The following is a 22,314-nucleotide window of genomic DNA, read 5'->3' as shown; positions in this document are numbered from 1 at the left end:
TCACAGTTGTATTACCTTATTTAAATAAATCACATTCTCTTACTTATTTTAAATAACCTCTGCAAATTTAGACATTCAAAAGTGGATTATGATATACTTATGATAACACATATCACAGTTATAACTAAAAGTGAGCAAAGAAGAAGCCAGTCCTCAGTGAAAGCCCAATATTTACTACAGTTAAACTATTTCTGTGTAGACTGAGCAAACACAGGCACACGTGGGGCTCTAACATGATGTAATTCTTCCGACCTTGGAGCACTTTGCTGTTTATTTTGTGAGATTATTTCCCAGTACAGGACACAATACAGCACATACAAATGAAAAACAAAAGAAAACAATGCAACTGTGGTTTTGTTTTACAGATTACAGATTACAAATGATTACAACAATATCACCAAGTGCAGCTCTGCTGCTCTTTGCAGCTTTTATTCACTTCAAGCTCACAGTTTTAGTTTTGCAAGCCGTAGACTGTAGGTTCAGACAACATGGCAACATCATGGCAACTAGCCCAAAGAAACTAGTGACGGATGAATCCGTCAAGCTGCAATAACCTAGATATTTTTTTAAGAGTGTAAGGAACAAACCTGGACTGAAGGTACTAGGGTTGGTCCGATGGACGATCATGTAAGCACCATCGGCCTTTGGCAAAATATTAGTTGTGCTGTATTTGCACCTTCTAAACAACAAGATATTAAGAAAATGAGAAAAAAGTTTTTGTTCAAATTGTACCAGAATATTGTCTCAACACAACCATTCCTATAAGATGAAACTAATATTCTGTGTTCACATGATGTGTTTCTTGTTCTAAGGTCCTGGAGCTCACTGCAGAGGACAAAGACACTGGGGAAAATGCCCAGCTGACCTTTAGTGTTGTGGCTGGAGACCAAGAGCAGAAGTTCTACATGGTCAGTCACAAGCAGGAGCAGCGAGGCACCCTGAGGCTTAAGAAACGTCTGGACTATGAACGACACAGCGAGCAGAGGTTCAACCTCACACTGAAGGTATGTGGAAACTGTTCCGAAAGCCCCCCCCCCCTTCAACCACATGGCCGTCAACTTCAGAAGATGACTTTGATTCAACTTCTGTATCCTGTCTCTCTCTGTAATTCATGGAGCTTTAATTTCACTCCTGTGTAAAGGGAACTCTCAGTGAAGGGTATGCAGCATGTGTGAAGGGGATACAGAGTCATGACTGACAGAATCAAAAAGATGAATGGTGCTGTGGTGCCTGATGTGAAAGTGCAAAAAAAACAGAAAAAAGAAACTGATTTTTGCTCAGCATTTAGACTTTGGGTACAGTCACATACAACATTGTAGGGCGTTTCAAGCATTGTTGAAACTGATGGGAAAAAAAGGAAATTATGTTTGGAATCTTCAAAAGCAATGATCTGTGTTGAAGTTCTTTTTCTTCTTTTCTTTAGTGCTCTCAAATGCAATAAAACTGACCTGAAACGCTAAGATGAAGAATTTCAAGGTGACAAAGCAAGTCAAACAGAAGCTGTCGTTTTAAAGCTCCACAAGGCAGCTTTTCATATCGGTGGCAGTGAGAGTTAGTTCCTTGAAATTCTATGAAGTGGGATAAAACTTCACAACAGCATACTTACGCACACAAATGTGGATGGTCTGATATTGCTTTATTACTGAAGTCCAACAGATCCAATATACTGACTGATCATTCCTGTAAATAGTTGTATTTGACTCTTTTTTTTTTTTTAAGTTGTGTTTTTCGCTTTCTCATGTTGGAGACATCCATGATATGACATCTCAATTTTGGCAAATACCATTCATCTGCAGCATCACAATTATTGCATAGTGCCTTGGAATCTTACCAGCCCCACCTCATTTTTGACTGAAAAAGATGGATGTCTTTACATTTCAATCTTGCCTATTATGGGTGTAACAATACATCGATCATAAATCTTTCTCCGCCTGGCCGTGCACACCTCCAAACAAAATGCCAGTGGCACCATGGCAACAGCCAGAAAAAAGTCTGTGAAGTTATCCCTACCTGCTTTTTTCCACAAATTCTAAAAAACACAACTCTAAAAGAGCAACAAGTTTCACTGTTGCTGCAGCAGCAACATGTCCGTAGCCGGATTATGGAGACAAGTCTATCATCAGATGCTTCGGACATAACGTTACTGTAAACTCAGCCACAGAGAAAGACTGAAATTTGCTGCTGCTCGTCTTTTGTCGTCTTTTTTTCCCTCCACAGCACGGTAGACACTGCAGTTTATATAAAAATGGTGACTTAATGTACTTTCGGTTTTCTTTTATAGGATGTGACAAATTTGTAGGGTCGATGCACCCATCTGCAGCTCCCAATGCCTGTGATTTACACCCCTATTGCCTATACTGTACGTGTAAGCCTTTTTCAGACTGTATGTGGTTCATGTTCCAGGTTGAAGACTTGGACTTTTCCAGCCTCCTGCACTGTGTGGTGGAGGTGGACGATTATAACGACCATGCTCCCGTCTTCATCCCGCACTTCCTATCCCTCGCCCCGCTGCCTGAGGACATCACCGTTGGGACCAGCGTGGCACGTTTGGTGGCCAGTGACTCTGACTCAGGCCAGAACCGCGACATCACTTACAGCTTGTTAGAGGATTCCGATCCCGATGGATTGTTCACCATCGACCAGTCCGGCGTACTCTCTGTGGCCCGGCCTCTGGATCGCGAAAGGATATCCCAGCATCACCTGGTTGTCATAGCAACCGATCATGGCGTCCCACCTCTAACAGGCAGTGCCACAGTCCAGCTGCCTCTCTTGGACGTGAATGATAACGGGCCAGAGTTTGAGGCGGCGTACTCCCCAATTGTCTTTGAGAATGTGGCTGGACCACAGGTAGGCCAGACTGAGTTTGATCTCAAGTTAACATGTATCATGCTGATATAATGATATGACTTTTTGGAAAGAGGGTAAGAAAGAAGCAAATGATATGTAGCATTAGTTGGAAATGTACTGGGCAGATGTAAAAAAAAAAAAAAAAAAAAAAAAGACTGAATCAATTAATTGATTCATGGTGATAAGGATGATGAAATCAGATTGAAAACCTCATACTCTCCCTCCGTGTTTAGGTAGTAAGGTTGAACCAAACATCAACCCTCATCCGGGCTGTGGACCAGGACTCCCCAGAAAACGGACCACCTTTCCGTTTCACCGTCTCCCCGGAATATCGCCATAGCAACGATTTCTATCTCCAGGACAACCTGAATGGAACGGCGACACTGACAGCTTTGAGGACGTTTGACCGCGAGCGCCAAAAAGAGTTTCTCATTCCCATCATCATGAGCGACAGCGGCCGTCCAGCCAAAACTGTGACCAGCACCCTGACGGTAACCATCGGCGACCAAAATGACCATGCGCATATAGCGGGGGAGAAGAAGATTTTCATCAACAGTCACCGAGGTGAGAGGTTCATCTTTGTCTTTAGGATGTGGTCTTGAAACACAGGTACATGAATCTCACCAGTACAGACAGCCATTGTCATTATTATCTGTTTAAAAGCTCTTAACAGTAGTTTTCTGTCTCTACAAAGAGATGATACACAGACACAACCAGGCTGAAGCTCGAACTGCCAGCAAATTAAATCCTAATCAGTATGCAGTAATTAAAGCACAAACCCCGACCATTTTCATTGTGTTTTTCACCTCTGCCTCAACCCCATCATAGTCATCACCTAATCACTGTCTGCGTGATCATTGTCTGGTCAGAATGGCTCCCGTGGTGCTATTCAAATTGTCACAAAGGCAGGCCATTGCTGTATCTGACATTCAATTAATCACAGCTATAATGTTTTCTCCCACAGTCTGTTGCATGTTGGGCACAAGGCTCAAGAACAAACCAGACATTAGAGTATGTGGGCTCAGGATTTCATTAGTTCACTCGAATTCTGTGTCACACATATCCAAAATGTGCAAGAAGAAGATCCCTCGAGCCTCCCAGATAATAAAAGGCTCTTGTTACTTCTCTGCTGTTTGTTGCAAAGTATACTTTGTTCGTATACTTGAACCTGAATTAAATGGAAAATAGCAGGGCATTATCAGTATTTGCCATTGAAATTCATGAATTCTAACAAGTTGTTTCAGAGAACTTTTTCCTCAGAAGTTCTTGGGTAAAATCCAAAATGTCAAGGTCTGCCTTTAAAATGTTCAAGGGTAGCCTCAGAATAATTCCCACATGGTTCAGTGGGAGAAGTTGAAGGGGAGAGAGTGATAGCAATAACATTCTTTCTACATGATTATAATTATGTGTATTCGCACAGCATTCTCTATTATTCATTTCACCTCTCCGTATGCCATCTACCTGCAATGTCACTCGTCATTGTTTCTGTTGAAAGGAGACGGAATGAAGCCTAAGACATGTACATTCATGGCTTTAGTTTATATATATATATTATTCTTTGCTGCTGCGGTTTGTCTGTATTTGATATATTTTTCAAGGTTTTTTCCCTTGACACATGGTGTAACATCATCAACACACACTTCACTACATGGAGATACACATGCAGAGAAACAATAGCCTGAAACTTCTCCTCAGTACGAATGAAGTCGATGCAAAGCACTCAAATATTTCCAAGATGTGCTGTACTGCTGTATGAATCACATACCGTACATACACTACCACTTGAGATGATAGTTTACTTTGTGTTTGTTAAACTGTTAAATTGGTGTGTTTTCTCAATAGGACGTATGCCAACCACAGTGCTTGGAAAGGTCTACTCTCCTGACCCTGATGACTGGGACAACAAGACATATGTCTTTGAAGGTCACATACCAAGGTAAACAATTATAGCTCCTCATGAACCAGTCACGCTGGATTCCTCACCTTTTAGAGCTTGGGCACAGTCGAATATCTTTAAAACGGCAAGATTTATATTTAATAATGATAATGATGAGAAGATGGGTCGGAGAAACAACTATAAGACTCAGGCAGCTGATGCTCATAGGGCATCAGCAAATCTATAATGTATCTACGAGCCTGACCCTGTAAGACCTTGAACATTATCATTAAAATCTTAGAATCAATTCTAAAACTCACTGGCAACCAGTGGAGAGAAGCAAACATTGGTGAAACATGATTCCTTTTTTATAGAGTAGGTCAAAACTCGAGGAGCATTATTTTGAATTATTTGGAGATGTGAAAATTGTCTTCTGGCTCAGACCTGAGTACAGAAAATTGCACTAATTCAAACAAGATGAAATAAACGCACGAATCACTTTTTTCTAGGTATGAAAAATACAGTAATTTGTCAGCCTAAAATATAAACTTACCTTAAGCCATCTGTGCATATTGGTTTGCCAAGATTGCTTAAATTGACATGTATGTGGCAGTGTTTTCTTATTGAAATTAATCAAACTGTGCATTCAACAATAGACAGTGAGCGCCAGTGATTGTTAAACATCTGCCTTTTCCAAGAAAAAAAAAACAATCCAGTAATAGTCAAATCATATGATTTTTGGCCTCATACACTACACAACTCTTTTGAGTGTGTCAGTGAAGCTGTATTTTCTATTATTACAGGGTTTCAGTGTATTTTAGATATACCAACAACTACACTCAATGTGTATTTTTTTACTTAAAGAAATATTTCTGCTCATTTTCCCAGACAGATTCACTGAGCACAGTAGGAGGTGGAGAGAAAACAGGAGGCTTCTGTGATAGAAGTCAATAAAACACTGTTTGTGTTTGGGTTGTTTGCGCTCGTGAATGATCATACTCGAGATAATCCGAAAGCAATCATTACATGTCTTTCATTCCCTAGAGCCAGCACTTTCCAGCCAACCTGGTAACAAGCTGCATCTATATCATATGATGTGTTGATTGATTGAAACATCAAAGTAATGCAAAGAAACAGCACCCCTGAGTGAAATATCTCTCAGGAAGAGATTGGCTGATGTTTTTCAAGACTCATATGGAAGGCGACTAATGAAATCCCTTAAATATTACAGGATTCAAACTGGTGCCATTTCTTGACTTTTTTTTTGCATGAATTTAGCATGACTTTATAAAAGTGGGCCTATTTTTTTCTCTGCAATGTGATCAGCACCTAGTAACCAAGCTGCCTCCGTGGTTATATTGATTAAGCTACAACTTCCTTCACGAAAAAGCCTCATTAAATCGGACTAATTCTCTAACATGTCCACAAACCTCCATCCGCTGTTTTACTTCTTATCTGTCAAAACTTTTATATCCATTCTGATCTCATCTTCCAGTCCAATCCCTTTTTTATCTATTTATTTACCCCCTTTTGTTATTCCTTCAGTGATTTATTTTATTTCCTATTTTACATATTTTTTAAATAGACTCCCTCCTTGTTATGCTGCCTTTTTTCCACCCTATTTTATCCTTTCATCTTTTTCTCCATTATCTCTCCATCTTGTCTCATTTTTCTCCTCAGGTTGATTCCTCATTCCTCTCACCTCTTCTCACGTTCTTCCTTCCATGTTGATGTGTTTGTGAGAACTTATTGGAAATTCTATACCTGAAGGTTGTGGCTTCTCTCTGAAAATGCTTCCCTTGAGAGATTCCTTTGCCGAACGTGGCAATGAGCAGATACATTTTGTACTCACACAGACACACACACACACACACACACACACACACACACACACACACACACACACACACACACACACACACAGCGTCCCCCCAAAAATCACAAAAGAATGAATCTTTAGCATCCCACGACACCTTCATCTTCATCTCCCCAAGTGAACCAAAGTCAAAATGATAACTTTTCTCACTTCTCTCTCAAAGTCAAAGTTCATCTTGTACAGAGGACTGGGTGTAATACGAGGTATTAACATTTCATGACAGCTCTCATCTCTTGGTGTTTCAAACCTAAGTTGAGTTCAGAACACATTGTTTCATCACATTGTTTCATCACATTGTGGTACTGACTTTTCACAAAGGGGAGCCTGTCACAGCTCAATCCTGGTCTGTTTTATATATTTTCATTTTAGTATTTGTAGTTCTGCTAAAGATTCTAAATTGTCTTTCAGTGATGTGAAACATAGAATTAAGTGTCAGCCCTAAGACGTAATCTACACACCACAGCATGTGCTGTAAAATGACTCAATGTGGCCCTTGGCTCTACAAGTGGTTTGATTTGATTTGCCAAGGTTCTGCCTTGGATTTCCTCTCTAATTAAACTTGAATGAGCTCATTTACTGTACAAGAGGAGCATGGAGACAAGGACCAAGTGAAATTGCTTCCTCACGTCTTTGTTCCTATTAGTCAGTCTCATGTTTTCCCCCCTGCCTTCCCGATCCCTAATGCATCGTCTCTGCTCACTTTCTATTATTGTCCCAGGGGGCAATTGGTTTACAGCAGGAATTAGAGTAAACACTCAAACTTAGAGTAAAATCCATTGCTTCAGGGGGATGAAGGAGTATTTGTATCAGTTTGTCTTCAGCTTGGACAGCTGAACTGGGTCCTGCAGGCAACCAGATGAGGACAGGGTGTTGAGCCTTCATATCACATAACTCACACAGTCACTGCTGCGTCACTATCATATATACTGTTGTTCATAAAAGTTTTCGGCACATCGAGTAATCATTTAAAATAATCATCTTGAAGAAACATCTAATTTATATTTATAATTAAAAAATATTAGTTTATCTGTTAGGGAATGCAATCTGTTGGCAAAATTGTTTTGTTACAATTCAAAATGGTTATTTTCCACAAAACACATAATTCATCATATAATAAAGAGTTGCAGCAAAGTTTTCTGATGTTCATATGCTGCTCATTAGTGTTCAGATGGCGTGTGGTAGCCAGCAGGCTCTAAGTGTGGAAGCACATAATGATCTGGCGCTGTATTTAGCAGCTTTATCGCCAAAAAAAGCCAATCACTTGGATAGATCTGTAAAATCCCAGATTACCTTTAATGGCAACATTGCTTTATGTCTAATGCCAGAGTTATAAAAAATATCGTATTTTACAGTATCTGAGCACCGCAACTATTGAATAGTTAACCTTAGGGGAAAGATTGTGGTTATGTGTGTAGTTAGACTACTAACAGTTGGTTATGGTGATCATCCAATAACCCGACCTCCTTAACCTTACTTTCTGTGCTTCGCCTACCACTTCCTGCACTGGCACTTAACATTGGCATTGGATGTAAATCTTGAGGTGTGAAATGATCCAATATGGATGTAATGCCAAAGGTATGGGCTGATGTTAAATGATGATTATATCATAATCCCCAGTTCTATGAGCACAGGCAGAGCCCTCAAATGGGACTTTATGGGTTTCACTTCTCATCCTAGCAGCGCCTCATATTACAAATTTGCATAGTGCAAGCTCAGCCAGCCAGCCTTCGACAGTCCAACTTATATGAGTCCCACATGTACCTGTCCCTGCATTTTCACATCAGCCCCTAGTGGAGTTTGTAGGGTAGTGGAGTTAGAGGCCTCCACCACAGAACATTGTCTACTGCTGTGACACCAACACTGGACACTCAAATTAGAACTATGGGTAAAGTTAGTTGCTACCCAAGAGGAGCTTAATGGATGACTGTGCCCTTCTAAACAATGAGCATGTCGTCTAAAGAAACATTTCTTTTCATTTAGCTGGTTACCATGCCAACATTTGATGGGAAAACAACCAAGTTTCTGAAGACTCAGTGAGGTGTCAGTAATAGCCTAATGACTAATCAGTGCCATAACAGGGGTGAGTTCTATAGATTCAGCAGCTCTGATTCCAAGTGGTTTGCAAATAGCTCAGGCTGGCCCACACAGCTTACTGTTTGCATGTAGTGAAAATGGGATGTTGGCAAAAACAACAGCCAATCTTGCAGCCCGGTTGCATTATGAACCAGCCTGCTGGAGTCACACACACATAACAACACTGCTTTTTATGAAAACTGTTTTTTTTATAGACTCATCCCTGGTTGAATTTTAGGAGATGATTACACGTTAAGCCTATTCAGTGGGCTACACTTCTGTGAAAAAGATACTTTCATCTAAAACAAAAAAAGTGTGGCAAATGACCCAACAGGATTTCTCTCAAAATATCTACAAAATGAGCAGCTTTTAAACTGTTTTGGTGCTTGTGTGTTTCTTTGTTTTTTTCTGTCAGTTACTTTATCCTCAACAAGAGAACAGGCTTCCTAATCATCAAGGAGAACGCTCCACCGGGTACTTACCAGTTCCAGGTCCGTGTCTCCGATGAAATCTGGCCAGATGCCGTCTCTACCGTCACCGTGCACGTCAGGGAGCTGCGAGACGAGGCCATCTATAGCTCTGGGTCCCTCCGCCTGGCAGGTGAGACTGAATCTACTCAAACATCGCTGCAAAGTTTGAGTCATGCCATGTTATCACCAGTTCTAGAGTCTGACATCTTACTCTGAGACTGACCTTTCTCTTCATGAAGACTGTAATTAGGAAAACTACTGATACATGCAAGTTCACAAAGAACTGTCCTTGTGGATATTTTTCTTTTTCGCTCCTTTTCTTTTATCCACTTTTCATTTGACATTCATACCCATTTACTTGTGGCCTTCCAAACATTATTAAACCAGTTTTCACCATTTCAACACTCATCACTCGCACCCACACTTGTTGCTTTCCTTGCGATTGACAGCTCAAGACACTCCTGCTACCACAGCAATAGGTAGGACACCAACTGTGTATAAGCTGATTAAAAACCAGTCGCCTAAATATTAAAAGCGTGCCCATCTTCTTCCCTGCTGACAAGGAAGTGTTGAGAACATGGTCATTATTTGCAGACTTGGCTCCAGTCGTAGAAAATTAATGAGTGCTGATTACTGTTTGCTCTAGTTGTTTGCAGTGTTTCAAAGGGCTGTCACACTCTCAGTTAAAGATGTTTCCTTAGCGAAAGATTACACCCATTATTAATCCCTCTCTCCTGACTCATGGGATCTCAGTAGTCGTCAGCACACACATAGAAAAAGCCTTTTTTTTTTATTCCATTACTTATGCCGGCAAAAATAATTAGTCGAGAGGTTTTTTGCTCAGCCAGCACATTCTCCTCACATGTTGAGCAGCATCCATCATTACCTGATGTACAACACATCGGCTGTCTCCTCAGAATTAAATTCGCTATAGAGAAATGGGACATGGCTGACGGATTTTTATGATTTCACAGATATTGAAATAGAAGCAGAGCGGGAGGCCAGAGGGTGCACTCCAAAGACGGGGAAGGGAGTAAAGAGAGAGAAATGAAGAGGGGAAGGGGATGGAAAGGGGAGAGTCAAGCCTCATATAAGTAGATAAAAGGATTTTCTCCTCGTTCTGAAAACAGCGCTGAGGTAAATTAATGTGCACCAAACCCAGAGATGGTATTGTGCAGAACAGCTGGTGCCCACATTTCAATATGTGCATAAAGGAAATGAGCCAATGCGCTAAATGTAGAGCAGCAATGTGTTTTTAAGATGAGAAATGAAAGAATTACTCAATTAAACTACTCTCAATTATGCTATATATATATATATATATATATATATATATATATATATATATATATATATATATATATATATATATATATATATATATATATATATATATATATATATATATATATATATATATATATATATATATATATATATATATATAATTTATTTATTTTTCAAATGTGATTGAAACCTGTATTTTATTCATCGGTTTCATTGAGAATAATAAGGTCAGTTTTGTGGCGGGGTCACTTCATGGAAGATTTTATATGGCTTGACTGTCATCAAAAGGCTGTTAGCTGCAGAATGTATTGATTTAATCGGCCCTGAAGTAGGTTACTGAGGAGCTTGAATAGAGAGCTAAAGAGCACTGTGTCAGCCACCACTGTGAATACAGTGTCAAAATCACTCATATGCTTTTAACCTGCAGTTCAGCAATGAACAAATGCACACAAATTGTAAGTTAGAGGTTTCAAAAAGAAAATGCACTATCAAGGATTAATGACTTTGAGATCATCCTGAGGTGTAGGCAAGCTACCAAAACAAACAGTGGTGTGTGTGTGTGTGTGTGCGTGCATGCGTGTGCGCGCATGTGTGCAGAGGATATGTACAAACGCCATTTCCAGGATTTTATTTTTCCTTGTGGAGCTTTGGAGTAAACAGTCCATTGATTCTCAGTCTCGGGGATTATGAAAATATTCTACTTATAGCATTACTTACACCCTCCTTGACATTCTAAATCCCATTTCAAGAACAAATGTGGAATGCAATAAGGATGCACAAAGAAAGCACTAGTTAAATCTGCCTCGCCGAGATTAATTCTCCCTCCTTCGCTCACTCTCTCCTTCTCTTTCTCTCTTTCTCAATATTGATGGAAAGGTAAAAAGTGTGGTAAACAGAAAGTCCTTGAAATGTCCACATAACACTAGCTTAGTGTGAAATACACAGTACAGTGGGGAAAGCTCAATCAGAAGCACATGATGAGTACACACACAGCATACAGCACAATGCGTACAGTAGGTTGATATATTTTGTGTTATATGATGGACTGATGCAGACTTTATCACTGTCCCTGCCAAGAGATTGCCCTTTAAAGAAAGGTACACTGGACTGAGATATTACCTAAATATTATCTCTCTTTCCACATCTGTCTCTTCCTCTGAGGTATGTGCATTGTAGGATCAATACACAGTAATTGGGAAAATATCTTAGTTTGCCACTGCAGAGATTATATGTGAGACACCTGAGATTTCCTTCACCCGCCTAACAGATCTGACAATCAAATTACCCTTGTAACTGTTCCTATTGCTTGCAATGCATTTGCCTATTCTCCTGATACTCTATTAAATGATCTGAAATGCAAATAGTACAAGAAATGCCAATAAAACTAATTTGCTTACTTTCTATATCTGTTTATATATATGTGTGTTTCATGAATGCAATGCAAGTTAAATGCATTGATTTTAACCATTATTTTCAACCCTGTCTGTAGCAAGTCCCCCACTTTATGGAAATACACTGCTGAACTGTTAGAATACCCCTTTACTGTATCATTTTATATTTGATAATATAATATAATAATATTTTTTTTAAATAATCATTTAAGTTGTATAATTTTAGAAAAAGACCCATCCCAGAGCATAAAAGGACATTCTTAATGTTCTTGATTTGTTGGACCAACAGTCTAAAACCATATCATTTTTAAAATCTACAGTAAAATATGAACAAAAAAAGAAGCAAATAATAAACTCAAATAAGTGCATTTCCCTATATTCCTCATTATCATTCCTCCTAACCTTTTCTTTAATAATTGAGTGGTGTTTCAGGTCCTGATTGAAAATTAGTTGACAACATGGAATCACATCGATGTGTTTGTTGGTTCTCCACATTTCATCACATCATATCTGAAGCTAAAATCATGAATTGGAGTATTTATATTAGAAATAATCTACATTAAGTACAGTATATTGTGTGCTAGGAGAGAGGAATGTCTCAGCTCAGTCCCAAAGGTTACTGTAGATTCTGTAAAGAAACCTCTATAAACACAACTAAGAATAATATAATTTAAATTCATACATTATGGCAGTGTTAACCTTAAGAAAATTCTTAGTTGCTTGGCTTGTTATAAAGAACACCTTTAAGAAAGCTCTCGGTCATGCCAAGGTTTTCATCATAAACAGCAGAAAGACCATACTAGTGTGTGTCCTCTCACTGTTTTGTAGCAGCTATTTCATACCACTACATGAGTAAGATATTTAGATACCCTTTCTTCATTTAGTTGTGTGAAATCATGAGCCTACAGGCAGGAGCGCGCCTCGACACCCAACTCCAACAAAGCCTCTGGGAAGGAGAAAGCGGTAGTGAATTGTGAGGTTGGATCAAAGCCAGGTGCAAAGGCTGCCACTCTGAGTTAGGAGTTACTACCCTCTCTCCCAGCCCCCATCCCTGCTGAATGTCTCTCTGTCTGCCTGTGCCCTTGTTTCTCCCGCTGGACTGACTGATGGGAGCTGACATTAGCCTCGATCCCTAGCGCTGTATCCGCTGAGCCCATTCTGAGCCCCCTGTCTTGTCTCTTAATGCCTAGGCTCCGTCTTCCTACGCACTCACAAACCTAATCACCCTGCTCACCCCTTTTTATATATATACACACACACATATATATGTATATATGTGTCTGTGTGTGTGTGTGTGTGTGTGTGTGTGTGTGTGTGTGTGTGTGTGTGTGTGTGTGTGTGTGTGTGTGTGTGTGTGTGTGTGTGTGTGTGTGTGTGTGTGTGTGTGTGTGTGTTCCCTGTGAGAACCTGTTCCAGTCACTGAATGTTGATTATGAAGACATTTTTATGACGTATAGTAGTTTTTAGTAGTCCTCGATCTCTAACAGGGCACTTTGGGATTTTGACTCAAGTTCAGACTCACATATTAAAATTCTAGTAGATTGGGATCGCTCCTAAGTTAAACAAAAGGATCACCGCTTTTCAAGTCTGTCTTAAAACAAACTCACATTCCCATATGTACAATAAAACAATGTTTGGTCTTTCTTAGTCTCGATGCTGGGCTAGAATCCCTAGACCCTAGAACCCTTCCTAATGTGATTCCAATGTAAAAACGAGTGATGAAATCTATAGTTCTTGTCCTTCGGTATTTTCCAAAGTAAGTCTTTTTAGCATCCAATTCCCAAAATGTTTTATTTTCTTTCTACCACAGCTCAGAAAGGAAATCATTTCTGCAGAAACACAATAGGGGAATATATAGCCCAGTTGATCTGGGTAACTGAGGCTGCTGAACCCTCATGTTAGCTTTAGCTGTACTTTAAAATCCTGACTATGGCAGTGCAAGCAGAAAGTGGTTCTGTATTGAAGGAGCTCTGCATAGGCCTGAAACTGAAATCCAAAGCCATCCTGTACCTGCATCTTTAAGACTCATACAGGCTGAACCCGAGTCCAAGGCTATATTTTTCTTTTCTTATTTCCGATTGCTAACCATTAGCTTACCAGTCTAATACAATGCATTGGCCCTGCCTTGACTCTTTCAGTTTTTCAAAGGATCTTTGTGAATCTACTCGCAACATACAACAATGCATGAATGCAAACACACTGGTTCAGGTCAGGTAGCAGAATTACCAGACTGAATACTTAACCATAAAATGTTTTACACTCATGGTTTGAACAGGATCCTCCCTGTTTATCTGTCTTGTGGTAGTAAAATATGTCACAAAGGATTATATTCTTCCAAGTAGCACATTTAAAATTAACATTAAACACTCATGTAGATCACAGTATTGAACCGAGTCGGGGACTGTCATCTCACCAAATTTAAGTAGATCATTACAAAAGGCTGAATAGAGGATGAAAAGCTCCCTCCATTTCTCACTCCTCCCACTCATTTTTTTCTTCCCCCCTCTCAGACGTGCTGAGGAGTATCGACCACAACGCTGTGTAGTGTTGTGCAAATGTGCTTCTGTGTGTATGTGTGACTAAACCTCAGTGAAGCCTATTCTAGTCTAGGAACCATCTTTAATACATAAATTCCTTTGATGTTGCTGTGTTTCAGTAAAAGAAAAATATCAAAAAACATGTGGTTATTTATCCATCAGAGTGCAATCTCTCTCTATTAAGGAAATTTGTCATGTTGTATTTCATAAAGAAAACAGCGATTATTATCAAAGAAACTATTCATTTCATACTGTGATTTAAAATTTAAAGGCTATGCAAAACCTCCACTTGTGCCTAGTTCCTTCGAATTAGAATATTGGGGGAGATGATGTGGAACGTTACGACATTATGGCATCAAGCAGTTTTGGGGTGGAGGTGATGGGGGTCCTGGGGCCAGACCTACCTCTACCAGAGCCCCTCTTCCAACCTTGACAATGAGCTGGAAGATCACAGAGGCTCTGAGTCTTGCATTTTAGAACCTCCTCGTACCATTTTCAGTTCAGATATCAAAATTATTTTGATATTAGCTACCATGACAACTGTCATTGTGTTCTGTGTGGAAATGAGTGAGCAACGTGGTGTTCAGTTGAGGAGGGTACACAGGATTCAGCTTAGGTGATCTTGAGGTGCTAGTTTTTAGTTGTTTTTTACATGTATTGTTGGAAGAAAAACGGGCCAAATACAGTAATGTGTCCTTTATGTATGGTATGATCTGGTATTTTATACTAACTTTTGGTTCAAGTGGAGTTATTCATCAAACTATATATGTGTTTCTGCTTTCATTCTTGGCCTTCATCATGACTCAGACTTGTTCTTTTCTTGAATATGGTCTTTGGTCTTCTCTTAGCTTGGGTATAGTCTGATTTTCATATTGTGGAGAATGTGTTATGACTGAATTTTGGTGTCTTGTGTTGGGCATTCACCTTCCCAGAGGATGAAACCTAAAGATGTTTGAACTCCACCATCAGCTCAAAGAAACTTTCAACCTCTTTATGGTGCTAGATATCCATTGAAATATCTCTTCATCCACTCGATGGTTTGTACAGACATTCATGGTTCTCACACTATGAATCTTAATGACCTTGCTGACTTTTCCTCTAGAGCCACTATGAAGTTGACATTTGTGATTTTGTGTGAAATGATTTTGAAATGGATTTGGTACACACATTAATCAGGGTTTCCTTGGACTCCTTTTAGACAAAGGTGGCAAAAGGCTGGAGAACGTGCATGGTGCGGTGTACACAATTTGTGCGCACACCTTTAGAGTGTTGTTTTAAGTGGGAAAAACATGATTTAACAAACAAAATTGTCCATAGAGATTTAAATTGTATACCAAGATGTAAAAGAAGATAAAAAAATAAAGGTTATGACAAAAGAATGTTTATACATTAATAGGTCTGGGACAATATACTTATCCCTCAATTCAATATTATCATAATACCTGGATGCTGATTAGATTCAGAATCCATTCTCAATTGAATGAATAGAAAAGGAAGCACTATTTTCAGTCTCTTGCTCCAATGTACTGTGTGCCAAACCATTCACTGGTGTCCTTATTCCACTGAAATACAATATGACACATAGCTGCCAATTAAGATAAATGCCCCAAAGCATTTTTATTTTCAAAAGTTAACTGTATTAATTAATTAATTAATTAATTAATTTGGAAGCTTCTTACAGTCTCCTGCCTGTATGAGAATAACAAAGGAGGTGCAGTACTCCACTGTTATTAAGGTCATGTCTCCAGCAGTGGAGAGAAGCCTCTCACTGTCCAACATGCTGAGCGGGTGCAGGGTTTCAGAGGTGAAATAGACTGAGCATGGAGTTATTTTCTTCCCCTCAGAGTTGGTCTAAGTTGTTTAATACTGCAGTGTGTGTTTGTTACGGTTGGACTTTGCTGCTCTACTAACGTTAGTGTCTGAGTAACAGCATAGAGTATACTTCATTCCTCATTCGTTCGTCTGTCAAAGGGAATTATTTAGTCATTAAATCAAAAAATGCTTGCAACTTCTGCCGTTTTTGAAGATGAACTACAACTTAACTCAAGCATGTGCGTGCTGCACTGTTCTCACAGTTGAGTTCCATCTTTTTCATTTTGTCAAAACATCACATGCAATCATTTTCAACAAAGGCAGCGGGCAGAAATACAAAGGCGGCCTGCATTTGAGTTAGATGGGCAGGCATAGAATGAGTTATACTAACTCTGTTGACTGAGAACTTTGATCCGTTGCCTTCGTCTGGTCAAAATTTCAGTCTGTCTTTGGTTTACAACCGAAATACCTGCAGGATGGTTCTAAAGCTGTCCACACTGCTAGTGTAACAGCTTATTTTCCTCCTCATTCTCCATTACACATGTAACTACAGTCATTGTGTATTGGGCTATAAACAACAAACAACGAACCACAAATTGTCAAGAGTTTAATTACCTTCAACTGGCACAGTTAGCCATTCAAATCCAACTTCCACAACTTTCACCTCCACAAACGCACACATTATGAAAACAGATATACAGCACAGACACAGAATAACCTTCCAAACAAAGATTTTGTCAGATAAAGTAAGCCATTTTCAATCATTTATCGTCACAGCACCAGTCTTGAGTGTTCCGGACTATATTTTAGTTTAGCACTTGAGCCCAGTTTGAAAATAATTGGATTTATCCTTGAGCAGGGGTGGAAATAATGAGGACACTTCTATACAGTCTACTGTTCCAATCGTGTGTGTATGATTGTGTGTGTGTGTGTGTGTTTTTCCAGACATCACAGCAAAGGAGTTCATTGAACTGAGAGGAAAGCAGCGGAGCCGCTACGAGCTGCTGGTGGACTTCCTCTCTGAGATGCTCTCCGTTCCACCTGATGATGTCAACATCTTTAGCCTAATGGATGTGAAGGAGCGAATGCTGGATGTTCGCTTTGCTGTGCACGACGGCCCCTCCTTCCTCCAGCCAGAGAAAATGCATGGCTATCTGGCTGCTCACAAGCAAAAGGTAGGTCATTGTTCATGTCATTAAGCCTTTTATCTATAATGACATTTAAAGATGACACAATGAATTCAACCTGGTTGCTCTGTTAGCTGATCTGTTCTGATCTGTGTTCACTTGATTGCCATTCACAGGCAACACAGCCTGTGGATGGCATTCACATCATCTACATAACACAATCCAACCAAATGCACACTAGTGAATAAATGCATTGCAGAGCCACTGGATAAGCCAAGCCACAGAGAAATCCCTGTGAACCTTTCAAACAAGTCTGTGCTTTCTGTCTGCGCTCACCCTTGCTGTTTGCAGACAGCAGTTTTCGCCTCTGGCAATGTTTTGGCTGAAGCCTGAATTAAATTACAACAAATCAAATATGTCAGTCAAAATGTGATCTCTGCTTGTTGTATGTGGGACTGAAATTCTAGACACAACATGTTACACAAACCCAACTGCGTCAGTAATAAAACTGTGAAGATGGAGAAGCGTGTCAAATATTTTAGACTCGTCCTGGACAAGAAACTCAATTTTTAGAAACAACACTACTGACATCTATGAATGCTGTAAACAAAGGCTGTCTGTCATTCAGAAACTCAAAGCACTTTCTGTACATTTGAACTCCACGGCATCGCTCACAGCTTATTCAAAATCATTAACCTTCTTCACTGACCGCATCATGTTTTGCTGAGTCATTTGACGGCCGTAGCACACACTGAACGAACAGTCTGAAGAAGCAGTCAAGGTACAGTAGCTCTGAAGTACTGATCCAGAGAGTGAATATGATAAAAAAACACTGTTTGTTCAGGCACATAGGGGCTTAGAAATAGGACAGTCACATATCCTGACACGGTGACACACACCGGGACGCCACTCATGTGTGGGCGCAAGTGTTTTCATGCGCATCATAAGCCACTGGTGTACTTTGTCCCTCATACCTCAACAATAAAGCTATTGCACACATACAGTATACTATAATACATGACCCAGTGCACCTGGTAGCAGATTTAGGTCACCGATGTTGAAAAGGGGCCCAGTTTCTCAGATGTTTTGTATCATATACCTGTACATCTCTTAACAAAGCAACTTTCTAGTTGTACTATGTGTTAATAACGTTTACCTCTTACTGCCAGTAGATTTTGTGTAGTACCCTGGTTGGATGGTTAAGTGTGTGTGAAAGCTTGGATGCAAAAAATGTATGTATTTAAATGTGTGTATGTGAATCTGACAACTTGTTTTCTCCGGATGGATAATCAAGTCTTTATTTATCAGATACAGTATTGATTGCACCTGTTTTTACTACAGAATCAACACATTGTGCCTATTGTTTGCTGCCATAACAGCAAACATATTCTGGGTTCCCATTTAATCAGACTCTGCTTTGATCTTGTTTGCCTGAAAACGTACACTTCCATTGCAGTTCTAACAGACCAATGGACGTACAAGAAAAAACAACCTCAAAACATAAAAAATATGAATTGTTCATCATGCTGATGTTTTTTTTTTACATTTCTTTTTAATTACAACCCCTCCTTTATTTTGCAGGACTTTTCACACAGTTGTATCTTACATGATGCCAAGGCCAAGCTAGCATCAAAACTTGCTGAGAAAGATATTAATCATGTCTCATTAAAGGGGACCAGTAAGTCCCTTAGTTGATTCTCTTTGTCTTAACAGGCAGTATTAGCTCCTGTCTCTTTAAGGCCCCTTCTCTCAATGAGCTTACTCTGTTCTGATTGTCCAGCTTCCCAAAGACCTGCTATTGGGGAGTCATATCAGAGTTTTGTTAAATTACCACTGATGCAAACTCAACATTTCATGCTTTACTGCTTCATATTAAAAGCATTTAAATGACTAATTAATACGGGAGACATTTATTGTGAAAAATGTACAAGAAATAAAATGTGTTCCTCACCAAAATGTGTCGACACAATAACATATGGAGATATTTGAAGGTAAATTACTTATTTTACTTTGCCCTGCTCTGAAATGGGAAAACACTCACAGCATGCCAACTTGACTTGAGTCATGGCTTAGCGTGAATACCCCCAAAAACAAGGGAAAAATTCCATAATGTTAGTAGAGCAGGGTATCAGATGACTATATATTATGAAATCCATTGCGAGCCAATGTCGGCATTAGCTGAAAGTAGAAAAAAAAAGGGATTACTAATACACACGTTTATCTCCTTATTTGACACTTTGGCCACAGTAACATGAACATCTGATCTTGTAACATTATATACTGTATATGACTGAAAATAAGGAAAATTATAATAGGTCCCCTTTAAAGAGCAAGCAATCTGTATAGTGAACGACACACGCCAGCCTTGACCTCCAAGCTCATCAGCTTCATTGCTTCCCCTGAACTTTTCTGTAAAGGATGCATTACTCAGCTTCCACATTTTGATTGATGTTTTTTTATAAGTGCAAGGTTGTGCACCTCATTTACATTTCCATGGCAACATGGACACCCATGCCATCACACTGCTGAACTTTTTCTATATATAAAGGACAATATGAATATCTATTGATACATTCAGGCATCCTTCAGTCATCCTAGGCTTATTCATTATGTTTTTTTAGAAAATGATTCACTATTATCATCAATAAATCAGTGGAATTTGAGTTCTTAGACCATAAAACCATCAGGCAGAAAACTTCCAGTGGCTTTAACTGATAGCAGCAGTATACCTCCACAGTTGAAACAGTGTGGAACACACACACACACACACACACACACACACACACACACACACACAGACACACAGACACACACACACACACACACACACACACACACACACACACACACACACACACACACACACATATTGTTGTTAAGCATTTTAAATTGCACATAATTACACATACACTAGTTTATATGGCACCACTGGGGCTGGTGCTCCTGCTGTTGTGTTTCTATTGTGCCTTTATGAGAACCTCACTGCCTTTATTCACTCACCCACCCCAGCTCCACCATGCTTGTAATTATTTTTTTACTATATAACAGATTAAAAGTGTGCGTGCTACCTGACTGGTCTATTGCATACGCAGCAGGGACCCACACATGTTTAGGCTTAACAATCACTTAAACTATTGATATCAAATACATTTGACAGTACATATGTTTTGAGGCTCTACATACCACATTTCTCTGTTTTGAATATAAACACCTGTTTAGTCTAAAAGCTTGGGTGTATTTTAAATATCAAACTTGTAGCAAGCATAATTACACACTTGTTTTGTTTCTACATGAAAAGAATCTGATTAAAATATGTAGTTATTTCTGCCTTGAGAGGTTAAAACTAATCTTATTTTCTTTTTTCGTTAGAAAATAGCTTAACATTAAGTATAGACAATATATAGAATCTACTTATTTTGCATGTTTTTCTTCCTTCTTTCAAAGAAAATAATTATGTCATACAAAACTGGAGCTATGTGTGTTGATAATAGCTTTTAGTACCTTATGACAAACTGCATAGGCTGAAAGAAGCCGTCCATATAACTCTGTTGACAGCTCTACATTGGTGCAGCTTGAACTATTATTGGCATCCCAGTTCCCCATTTACAGTTTTTAAGGTTTTATCCTTAAAAACAACAATGAGCTATTGTATTCTAAACTGTTTAACTGGTAGATTCTGACTAATGTTTACCACCTGAACATTTTCTGTCATTTACACTTTACCACTAAAGATATCAATCTACCTATAATGTACCTGACTGTTAGTTACAAAAATCACATAGTTTACTCTGAAGTGGAAGTACTTGGATATTAGTAGAAGTATCCTGTATAGGTACTTTGTAGCACTTTGAACCTCAGTTATTTTAAGCAGATCAGAAGCAGGTGTAAAAATGTCCAGTACACCGTTCTTTTCAAGTGCCACCACATAGTCTGAATGATCCCCCTCCGGGTATGGAAGCGCTTTGAGGGCAGCTCTCCTAACCAGGCAGCAGCTGGTTGTTCTCCACCAGATTTTGGTCAGAGCTGATGTCACCTGTCCAGATGAACTGAATCTGGCATAAACAATGTTTGTTCAGTTTGATTCAGCCACTCTATGCACAGCAGCTGTGAAATAAGAACCTACGGGTGTGTTCGCATCTACAGAGCAGTCAGAAAGTATTTACTGAATGTCTCTCATTGTTTTAGGGTTTCTTCGGAATATTTGGTTTAAAATGAATGACTGAGTTTAAAGTGCTGACTTTACAACATTTCATGTTGCACAATATTTGTACAATACTTTTTGGTTACCTTTTCTACCAATCATTATGCGTGTTTCGTTTGCGTGCTTTTTGCGGGTGATCTACTAAGAATAACTGCGTAAATGAAAACAGGTGCAACAGGGTGGAGACAGCAGTATTTTGTGTCTTTATGGAGAGTTTGGACGAGCAGAAAGCTGCAAGCGCAAAATGAAATGTGATCAGGTTCTAGTGGAAGAGATTAACAAATATATTGAGTTATAACATAAACAAATATTACCAGAAAAAACAACATATGGGAGAGTATTTGTGACGAAGTCTATGCTGTTAGTAAAACCAAAAATATTCCACTCCAAAATTATTAACACAGGTGGAAAAAACCTGTCCTGTGTGTATTCTGTCATTGTGCCTCCGTCTCCTCTTCTCCACAGTGACAAAAGTCATCTGTGCCCAGTGCGCAGCCGGTTAATACCTGCCCTTCAAAGGTATTATTTATAGACGCAGTTAGCGTCAGCAATAATACTTTCAGGTTTGGTAAATCACAATGCGCGTGCTAAATAACATATTTGCATTTTCATTATTACATTATCATTACATATTCATTATGGCAAACATATTAAATGGACAGCGCGTACTATCTTGCACAGTTGAAAGACGCAAACCTCAGTTTGCTGCGTTAGTAGATCAGCTTGCACATTTTTTGCGGGTGATGTCAAGTTTGCACACATTTTTTTACACACACAAACCTTTAGTAAATCAGGCCCATAGAAGACCAACAAACAA

General features: G+C 39.3%; 1 protein-coding gene across 1 annotated transcript in view; it reads left to right on the top strand.

The window, feature by feature from the left end:
- Positions 1-22,314, top strand: part of si:ch211-186j3.6 (neural-cadherin) — a 333,490-nt gene that overhangs the window by 192,348 nt on the left and 118,828 nt on the right. The window contains exons 20-25 of the mRNA XM_062419573.1: positions 813-1,004; positions 2,404-2,847; positions 3,081-3,411; positions 4,690-4,783; positions 9,088-9,272; positions 17,115-17,344. Coding sequence (XP_062275557.1) covers positions 813-1,004; positions 2,404-2,847; positions 3,081-3,411; positions 4,690-4,783; positions 9,088-9,272; positions 17,115-17,344 — 1,476 coding nt within the window. The remainder of the gene's footprint in view (positions 1-812; positions 1,005-2,403; positions 2,848-3,080; positions 3,412-4,689; positions 4,784-9,087; positions 9,273-17,114; positions 17,345-22,314) is intronic.

The sequence above is a fragment of the Scomber scombrus genome, chromosome 1, assembly GCF_963691925.1.
Source record: "Scomber scombrus chromosome 1, fScoSco1.1, whole genome shotgun sequence".
Classification (NCBI taxonomy): Eukaryota; Metazoa; Chordata; class Actinopteri; order Scombriformes; family Scombridae; genus Scomber; species Scomber scombrus.
Note: the sequence above shows the minus strand (reverse complement) of the source record. Positions and strands in the feature narration are given on the sequence as shown.